The sequence below is a fragment of the Nuphar pumila genome, chromosome 16 (assembly GCF_984573655.1).
Source record: "Nuphar pumila chromosome 16, dmNupPumi1.hap1.1, whole genome shotgun sequence".
Taxonomy (NCBI): domain Eukaryota; kingdom Viridiplantae; phylum Streptophyta; class Magnoliopsida; order Nymphaeales; family Nymphaeaceae; genus Nuphar; species Nuphar pumila.
Window position 1 is genome coordinate 69,245,860 of NC_143264.1, and position 10,535 is coordinate 69,256,394.

The 10,535-nt window shown below is 40.2% G+C and overlaps 1 protein-coding gene across 3 annotated transcripts in view; it reads right to left on the reverse strand.

The window, feature by feature from the left end:
- Window positions 1–3,405, reverse strand: part of PDE194 (formyltransferase) — an 89,143-nt gene extending 85,738 nt beyond the window's left edge. For all 3 annotated transcript variants that reach the window (XR_016428197.1, XM_089990709.1, XM_089990708.1), the window contains exons 1-3: window positions 3,252–3,405; window positions 3,101–3,163; window positions 2,751–2,885 (exon numbers count right to left, since the gene is read on the reverse strand). Coding sequence is in view for 2 of the 3 variants with exons in the window: in XM_089990709.1 (XP_089846835.1) it covers window positions 2,751–2,885; window positions 3,101–3,163; window positions 3,252–3,377 (324 nt within the window). In the remaining variant the exon portion in view is untranslated. The remainder of the gene's footprint in view (window positions 1–2,750; window positions 2,886–3,100; window positions 3,164–3,251) is intronic.
- Between the last annotated feature and the right edge of the window lie 7,130 nt (window positions 3,406–10,535).

The following is a 10,535-nucleotide window of genomic DNA, read 5'->3' on the forward strand; positions in this document are numbered from 1 at the left end:
CTCTTGCTTCCAATGTCTGTCTCCATAATTCTAACTTAGCATTAACCCCAGCTCTAGACTCATCAATCAAAACAATATCATCAGCAAACAACATACACCATGGCACATTTTCTTGAATTGATCTCGTAAGCTCATCCATCACTATAACAAATAGGAAAGGGCTTAAAGCAGATCCTTGATGTAACCCAACCGTTATAGGAAAATTGGTTGTCACCCCTCCACAAGTGCGGACATTGGTTACTACTCCTTCATACATATCTTTAATTATACTAATGTACTTGAGAGAAACACATTTTTTCATCATTGTCCACCAGAGAACGTCCCTAGGTACTCTATCGTAAGCCTTCTCCAAATCAATAAAAACTATATGCAAATCTTTGTTCCTCTCTCTATTTCTCTCAATAAGTTGTATAGCTTCCATAGTAGATCTTCCAGGCATAAAACCAAATTGAATTCTCTGATATCATGACAACCTTCCTCAACCTAGACTCAATCACCCTCTCCCAAAGTTTCATAGTATGACTCATGAGTTTTATACCACGATAGTTTGTGCAATCTTGTATATCACCCTTATTCTTATATAGAGGCACCAAAGTACTCTTCATTCACTCATTAGGCATCTTATTTGTCCGCCAAATCTTGTTAAAAAGATTTGTCAACCATTCTAAACCTTTCTCTCCCAAGCATTTCCAAGCCTCGATAGGTATACCATATGGGCCAACTGCCCTTCTTGATTTCATTTTCTTCAAAGCTTCTGCAATTTCTTTCTTTTGAATCTTGCGCATAAAGTCACGATTCATCTCATGAAAAGGAATGGAAAAGTCTCCAAGATCTTGAGCATGCCTTTCATTAAATAGCTTTTCTGCATTGATTTTAAAAAAAATAATCCATATTTTCAAGGCGTATGAGTTGGGGTTGTTACATAGGTTCTTAAAGGCTCATGCCTTGGTAAGCGTGTTTTGTCTGTTGTGTCGGTGTGTAGCGCTAAAAAAAATATATTGTGTTGCATAAAAAATGATATTAAAACCTTATTTTAGCAGACGAGGCGACGATTGTGTCGCAGGGGTCAAACCCAAACCTAGTTCAAGCCGACCGGACCGAGCTGGGCTCGATACAAGAAATCAATTCGGCTCTGCTAGCAAGACGAGCCGAGCATAATAAGTTGGTTCGATAGGGAACCGAGTTGACTAGGTTTGACCGAGCCGAACTCGGTTTGACCTAATTGGACTGGATACTGAAAAAGATGGATTGAGCTGAGTTCAGCCCTTGTCGAACTCAGCTTGGTTGCGCCAAGTAAGAGGTTGCCTCTTGATCGCGCCAGGCTTGGGCCAAGGGGGGTCAAGACACGACCGAGCCAGACTCAGTTTACTAACTGAGCCAACTCGATTTAAAAGCATGGACCGAGGTGAGCTCGGTTTGAGGCGAGCTCGGCTCGATAGGGTTAAGCACACAGAGGGAGGGGGGTGGGCTCGATGGTCAGGCCAAGCCCGACCTGGTCCCAACCCGTGACAGGACTAAGACTTGCTTGGTCCTCCAACAGAGGGGGGGGGGGGGGGGGGCGAGCAACTGCTAGGCCAGCCAAACAAGGAGAATGGACGGAGGAGAGTTGTGTGATCTGCCTCCGCCTGAACAGAACAAGGAGAAGAGGCACCGTCTCTCCCTTCAGGAACACTAAGAAAAAGCGAAAAGGATGGCACCTGAGTGGTGTCGTCCCCTCAGGCAGAGTGGCAGCATCAAGTGATGCTGCCACCTTTGGAAAAAAAAGGGGAAGAGCGGCACCCGAGTTGTGTCGCTGCTTTCGACAGGGTGGTGACATCGAGCGATGTTGCCACCATTGAGAAAAATAAGGGAATGGCGGCACCTGAGTGATGCCGCCACTTCTGGCAGGGTGGCAGCATCGAGCGATGTTGACACCACTAAGAAAAAGAGGAAGGGGAGGATATGAGAGAGAGAGAGAGCTCCGGCGAGAGGGGGGTACGAAGAGGGGGGGGGAGAGAGAGAGAGAGTCGAGGGGAAGACTCCGGCATGAGAGAGAGGGAGTGACAAGGGGGCTCCGGCGTGAGAGAGAGAGAGACGAGGGAAAGAGAGAGGCGGGGGTCGAGGGCTGGGGTTGTGTCGGGTTTAGTTAAAAAGAAAACCCCTTGTGGGGGGGGGTTAAATAGACCACGGGGTCCACTCGAATCTAGGTTGGATCCGGTCGGATCTAAAACTTTTTTTTTTAAAGAACCATGTAGGATTTTACACCCATCATACATGTTTTGAATGATTTCAATATATTTATATTGGATTCCTTTTGTCTTCTACCAATTTTCCTCAAACTCTATCCTAAACTTTCTCTAAATGAATAAAGACCATTAGCAAATCTCGTCTCTTCTCACTAAATTTTTTCATGAATTGCCTTAACAAGAAAATAGCCTCTATAGTTGATCTTCCCCACATAAAACCAAATTGGTTCTTTGAAACATGTGATTCTCTTCTTAGACGTTGTATTCTTGCCTAATCGATAGGTTATTGCATAGTAGGTTCATCAAACAAGACAATGGCTGAAGGACTCGTCGTATATATGCGATAGCATTCATCTATATAGACCAGAAGATGACAAACTGCTGCCAGACAAGTTTAATAAGCTAAAAATTCAGAAATACATTCAACAACTGTATCCAATTAGAATTCTATATATGCAGAAGATTTTCCAAGGAAAACCTTTCAGACAAATATGTTGCCTACAAGGTGCAGTAATAAAGATTTACCTCTCCAGCTTTTTCAGGTGTGAAAATGAGATGATGGGGAAAACCATTGTCCAGAGAATGCGCCGCAACCGGAGACGGAAGCAGCTTTCTCCCTCTAAGCCTTGCAGAAGGTGGTCGAGTAACAATTGCTGCCAGCTAAAAAAAATATGAACGATTACTTCCTTAACATCATGCACTACCACATCGTTCAAGAGACAAAGATGTGATTATAAGTATAACCTCAGGAATTAATTGGCAAGAACATTACAAATCTATAAAATCTAATAAATCATCGTTGCCGAATTCAGGATAAATTTGAGCGAGGGGATTACAAGGAAGGCGGAAAAAAAAAAGAGGGATTCGAATCCTACCTCGAAGAGGGAATCGGCAGTTTGGGAAGCGTCCATGATCTTTTCCAAAACAGATACAGACACCTGCGCATGAAAGGGAACGTGTGACGAAGCGAGAAGCGGGAGCGTGGGAATCATGATGGAATGAGAGAGAGAGGATTGGGAAGCTCGCCTGAGGTGAACCGAGGAAGACCAGCCGCTTCTTGATGCGCGCATTGTCTTCCAAACCGTTCTTCCCCTTTGGACCTATCGAACAACAGAAGCGTCGACCAACCAGCAGAGACGAAGGAAGCGGCATCCCGAAACGCGCTTTCTTGCTGCCGCTGCTGCTGGGATGAGTAGAAAAGGCGGGTGTGAAGGTGCCGCTTCAGGTGATACATGGGTCGGATTCGGATAAACCCGGATTTCAATCGTATCGGGTTTGTCGTGTATCCAAATATCAAATCCATACCCACAAACCTAATTCATGCCCACAACAACAGGGCTCCACCTTCCTTATTAGGGTGTCAGTCAACTTATGACTCTCGCTGCAAGATTGAAGTAGGGTGTAGTCTCACGCGAGCAATGAGTTCCCTTTTTTTTTAATGACCGAAGTTTTTGCCGAAGGGGCCTATCTCAGTGTAGGGTCACCGGGACCCAAGCTTTTGTTGAGCCCACCGGTACAAAGCACCCACACCCAATCAGTGGCGGAACCATAAATCTAAATTAGGGTGGGCATAGGTGTGTGACTGTGTTTGTGTGTCCGAGCACGCACGTATGTGTGTGGCAGTGGACCGTTGGCACGGAGAGAAAGAGAGAGAAGGCAATGCATTTAGGGATGGCAGTGGACCGGGGGAAAGCGGGGCCCTGCCCCACCTCGCCCCGTTTGGACCGGGGATGAAGGGTATGAAATGGGGATGGAGGCGGGGACGAAGGTTAAAATCCATCCATGTCCGAGGATGGAGGCGGGGATGGACGTGCACTTTTCCCCGCCCCGCCTTATCCCCGTTTGAACCGGGGATGGAGGACATGAAACGGGGATGAAGGCGGGGGTGGAGGATAAAATCCATCCCCGCCGGGGATGGAGGTGGGGGTGGAGGATAAAATCTTGAGGTGGGGCGGGGGTGGAGACCTTGTCCCCCGCCCCGCCCCTAAATGCATTTATGTTGGGGTTGGCATTGCACACGAGCACTTGCCCACCTTGACCCATATGTAGCTCTGCCCCTGGGCCAGAAAGGAGGACATTGAACAAGGGTTTTGCCAACCGGATGACTGCCAACAACCGATCACAAATGGAGGATTTTTCCTTGGCCTAGCCCTAAAAAAGAAAAATTTTCCCATTCATAATCGAAGATGAAGAGTCTGGTGGCGTTATGACATATATATTATTTTAGATAATATCGATGTATATAAAATACACTATATATATAAAATTATGTAAGATATGAATAATAAAAAATCCCCAAAGAGTGTCTTGGTTGCATTAATATCATGATAAACCATGATCTTCTCAAAAAAACAAGTGATATTTTGTCAAATGACATGTTTTTAGTAGAATTTAAGCCTTTTGAAAATTCATGAAAAGATCCTATATTTTATCTATCTTGTTTGTGACAGCTCCATTCAGACTAGAGCACGGCTATGGTTGGCATTGCTTGGGATGAGTTCGTGTTTGGGTCAAGCTGTATATAATAGGTACCTAAAAATCCTATTTGCTGACACCCAAAACCCCAATAAGAACCGTACTTTGAGGATTTGAAGTCATATACCCTCCAAACATTCATGGATTTCATGCTTCTTAGATCGGCCTTTACACAATTTTCCATAGCCATCCATGCTTTAGCAAAGCAGGTTATATGTTCCCCCCCGAACAGGGCAGTTAGCTACATCTCATGATCGGGGGTCCCAAAGAGCACCACGTATGTAAGCATGTGCGTCTCGTATCCCCATGTTTGTCAGCATTAATTAGCGTTGGAGTTTGATAAGATTGCAAAGACTTAAGTACCCTCTCCTCCATTGGTGCAAAAAAAAATGACGGTTCTTGAAAAGGAGTGGTTGTAAAGACTTAAGTGCCCCGAAGATAATTATTTAAGACCCAGTCTCTGCACTGCAGGATTATCCGAGAAAGAAATCTCCCCTGGTGGAGGCCATGAACATCAGCCCTCTCACTCTCTCTCTCCCTTCTATTTCTGCTTCTGTGCACATCCATTAAAAGATCATACATTGCTCCATCAAGCACCGACTGACCTATACATTGACTCTTGTGAAGCCTGATTCAGAGTTTTTACCCTTACAGGATGAGGGTTTGGGGGCTCCTCTCAGCGTGGGTATCATCATTCAACTAAATGAGTTGTAGATCCTGATTTAGAGTTTTTACCCTTACAAGAGAGGGGTAAAACCTCATCTCACTCTCTCTCCCTTCTCTCTTTACTTCTGTGCATATCCAACAAACGATCCAACATTTCTCCATCAAACACCGACTGACCTGCACACTAACTGTAGCATCATTCAACTAAATGAGTTGTAGATCCTGATTCAGAGTTTTTACCCTTATAGGAGAGGGTTATGGGGGCTCCTCCCAACGTGGGTAGCATCATTCAACTTGAAAAGTTATGGAGTCTGATTCAAAGTTTTTACCCATTCACATTTTAAGGCATTAGATCTCATGTTTGAACATCCACGCATGTGCAGTTTGCTTTCATCATGTTCAGTTGCTTTCTAGATTATACTTTGAATTCTTGTGCATTTTAGATCTATCGATTTGTATGTAACCAGAGTTTATTTTAATCTGAAATTTTTACTGCAACTTCATGCATATGTCTTCATGCTCTCCACAAAAAATCAGATCATTTTGAGTTTGTTTGACTCACTTTAAAAATCGAGATTCAAAACCTGTTATTTTGCACCGTCAGGATTTTAGCAGAATCAGGACCAACTTGCGGAAGTGATTTCTCCCTAACCAGAGATGATCTTTCCAATCCGTAAAAAGTGTTGTTTTCTAAATTGAATCTAGTTTGTTGATACCAAATTTCAGCGATTTCTATGGTGTTTTCGTACCAGTTTCGGGTAAAAATCCATAACCCTGTCACCCTGTGTCATTTTAACGACTCAGATTTTGATCCATTTTGTTTGAATTTTATTTTCCTAATGGAAGATCATTTTTAAATTCTGTAAAATGGGTTTTCTTCGTTTATGTGTCTGGTTCATTCTTGTAAATTTTCAGAATTTTCTATGGTCAATTACTATTTTATTTTGATTAAATACCAGAACCTTATATCCAGATTTTATAAATGTTCTGATTTTGGCCCCCATATCATGACTGTTGTAGCACTTCTTCAACAAATCGTTATTTGATTGGCAATATTCTTCAGCAAATTATTGTTATAATTTTTTTGAGTCTATAATGAGTCTATACTATGATTTGTAGTATTTTTGGGTCTCCAACGAGCCTCACAATGATTTATAGTGTTGTTCGATCTTTTAACTATGATTTATAGTATTTTGGGGTCTCCAATGAGCCCCACAACAATTTGTGGTGTTTTTCGGTCTTTTAACTATGATTTATAGTGTTTTCGGGTCTCTAACGAGACCCACAGCGATTTATAGTGTTGTTTGACCTCGCTATAGCGATTTGTAATGTTTCTCGCTAAACACTACAGCGATTTGTGATACAAATTACTATCTGAATCAGGACCAACTTGTCAGGGTCATATCTCCCTAACTAGAGATCATATTTCAAATCCGTAAAAAGTGGTGTTTTAGTTATGAAGTCTAGTTTATTCCTATAAATTTTCAGCGATTTCTATGGTCATTTGATACCTTATTTGGATCTAAAACCAGACCCCTATCAGTCTGTCTTATTTGAGTGACATAGGTTTTTATTTCATTTTGTAAGAGTCATATCTCCCCAACGGAAGATCATTTTCTAAATCCGTAAAAAGGGTTTTCTTACTCCATATTTCTAGTTTATATCTGGAAAGTTTTATAACTTTTTATGCTCATTTGATATTTCGAACCTGTTAAAAATTGAGACACATAGAGGAAGTTTCAAACTTTTTAAGTTTTATAACATTTTATAACATGTCTCGGTTTTTAATAGATTCGAAATATCAAATGAGCATAAAAAGTTATAAAACTTTCCATATATAAACTAGACACATAAAGAAAGAAAACCTTTTTTACGGATTTAAAAAATGATCTTCCGTTGGGGAGATATGACTCTTACAAAATGAAATAAAAACCTATGTCACTCAAATAAGGCAGACTGATAGAGGTCTGGTTTTAGATCCAAATGGGGTATCAAATGACCATATAAATCGCTGAAAATTTACAGGAATAAACTAGACTTCATAACGAAGACACCATTTTTTACGGATTTGAAATCCGATCTCTGGTTAGAGAGATATGACCCTGACAAGTTGGTCCAGATTCGGAAAGCGATTTGTATCACAAATCGCTATAGTGTTTAGCGAGAAACACTACAAATCGCTAAACACTACAGCGATTTGTGATACAAATCGCTATCCCAATCAGAACCAACTTGTCAGGGCCATATCTCCCTAACCAGAGATCGGATTTTAAATCCGTAAAAAGTGGTATCTTTGTTATGAAGTTTAGTTTATTCCTGTAAATTTTCAGCGATTTCTATGGTCATTTGATACCCCATTTGGATCTAAAACCAAACCCCTATCAGTCTATCTTATTTGAGTGACATAGGTTTTTATTTTATTTTGTAAGAGTCATATCTCTCCAACGGAAGATCTTTTTCCAAATCCGTAAAAAGAGTTTTCTTCCTCTATGTGTCTAGTTTATATCTTGAAAGTTTTATAACTTTTTATGCTCATTCGATATTTCAAACCTGCTAATAATTGAGACACATAGAGGAAGTTTCAAACTTTTTAAGTTTTATAACATTTTATAATATGTCTCGGGTTTTTACAGGTTCGAAATATCAAATAAGCATAAAAAGTTATAAAACTTTCCAGACATAAACTAGACACATAGAGAAAGAAAACCCTTTTTACGGATTTGAAAAATGATCTTCTGTTGGGGAGATATGACTCTTACAAAATGAAATAAAAACCTGTCACTCAAATAAGACAGACTGATAGGGGTCTGGTTTTAGATCCAAATAGGGTATCAAATGACCATAGAAATTGCTCGAAATTTACAGGAATAAACTAGAATTCATAACGAAGACACCATTTTTTACGGATTTGAAATGTTATAAAACTTAAAAAGTTTGAAACTTCCTCTATGTGTCTCAATTATTAGCAGGTTTGAAATATCGAATGAGCATAAAAAGTTATAAAACTTTCAAGATATAAACTAGACACATAGAGGAAGAAAACTCTTTTTACGGATTTGGAAATTGATCTTCTGTTGGGGAGATATGACTCTTACAAAATGAAATAAAAACCTGTCACTCAAATAAGACAGACTGATAGGGGTCTGGTTTTAGATCCAAATAGGGTATCAAATGACCATAGAAATTGCTCGAAATTTACAGGAATAAACTAGAATTCATAACGAAGACACCATTTTTTACGGATTTGAAATTTGATCTCTGGTTAGTGAGATATGACCCTGACCAGTTGGTCCTGATTCGGATAGCGATTTGTATCACAAATCGCTGTAGTGTTTAGCGAGAAACGCTACAAATCGCTATAGCGAGGTCCAACAACACTATAAATCGCTGTGGGTCTCGTTAGAGACCCGAAAACACTATAAATCATAGTTAAAAGACCGAAAAACACTACAAATCATTATTGGGCTCATTGGAGACCCCAAAATACTATAAATCATAGTTAAAAGATCGAACAACACTATAAATCATTGTGAGGCTCGTTGGAGACCCAAAAATACTACAAATCATAGTAGAGACTCATTATAGACTAAAAAAAATCATAACAATAATTTGCTGAAGAATATTGCCAATCAAATAACGATTTGTTGAAGAAGTGCTACAACAGTCATGATATGGGGGCCAAAATCAGAACATTTATAAAATCTGGATACAAGGTTCTGGTATTTAATCAAAATAAAATAATAATTGACCATAGAAAATTCTGAAAATTTACAAGGATGAACTAGACACATAAAAAAAGAGATCCCGTTTTACAGAATTTAAAAATGATCTTCCATTAGAAAAATAAAATTCAAACAAAATGGATCAAAATCTGAGTCGTTAAAATGACACAGGGTGACAGGGTTATGGTTTTTTACCCGAAACTGGTACGAAAGTACTATAGAAATCGCTGAAATTTGTTATGAACAAACTAGATTCAATTTAGAAAACAACCCTTTTTACGGATCGGAAAGATCATCTCTGGTTAGGGAGAAATCACTTCCGCAAGTTGGTCCTGATTCTGCTAAAATCCTGACGGTGCAAAATAACAGGTTTTGAATCTCGATTTTTAAAGTGAGTCAAACAAACTCAGAATGATCTGATTTTTGGTGGAGAGCATGAATACATATGCATGAAGTTACAGTAAAAATTTTAGATTAAAATGAGCTCTGGTTTCATACAAATCGATAGATCTAAAATGCACAAGAATTCAAAGTATAATCTAGAAAGCAACTGAACATGATGAAAGCAAACTGCACATGCGTGGATGTTCAAACATGAGATCTAATGCCTTAAAATGTGAATGGGTAAAAACTTTGAATCAGACTCCATAACTTTTCAAGTTGAATGATGCTACCCACGTTGGGAGGAGCCCCCAGACCCCTGTCCTATAAGGGTAAAAACTCTGAATCAGGATCTACAACTCATTTAGTTGAATGATGCTACCCACGCTGGGATGAACCCCCGGACCCCCCTCCTATAAGGGCAAAAACTCTAAATCAGGCACATAAGTAGAGAGAGAAGGGAGAGAGAGTGAGAGGGTTGGTGTTCATGGCCTTCTCCAGGAGGAACCCTTTACCTCCCTTGATTTCTTCTCTAGAGAGAGAGAGGGTTTTACAGTGTTTTACGAAGAAGGAAGAAGAAGAAGATGACGATGGAGCAATGTAGGATCGTCTGTTGGATGTGCACAGAAGTAGAGAGAGAAGAGAGAGAGGGTTGATGTTCATGGCCTTCTCCAGGAAGAACTCTTTGTTTCCCTTGATTTCTTCTCTAGAGAGATAGAGGGTTTTACAGTGTTTTACGGAGAAAGAAGAAGAAGACATGTTTGTCCTTTTTTTGAACAGAAAAAGAAGAAGACTTTGAAGAGTCAACATCATCCTCGACTTTCTGGATGGAGGACATGTTTGTCCTTTTTTTGAACTATTTGTTTTTTCTTTTTTGAATGAAAGGCATTTTTGTCATTTTCTCAAACCATCACTTTATGAGAAGAATAGCAATAAAGGGTACTTAAGTCTTTGCAACAACACCAGAGTCCGATGCAACGTTATGTCAACATACACGGGAATACGAGCCCCATGTGCTTGTATACGTGGTGCTCATTCAAAGCCCCGATCACAGACGTGGGATTCA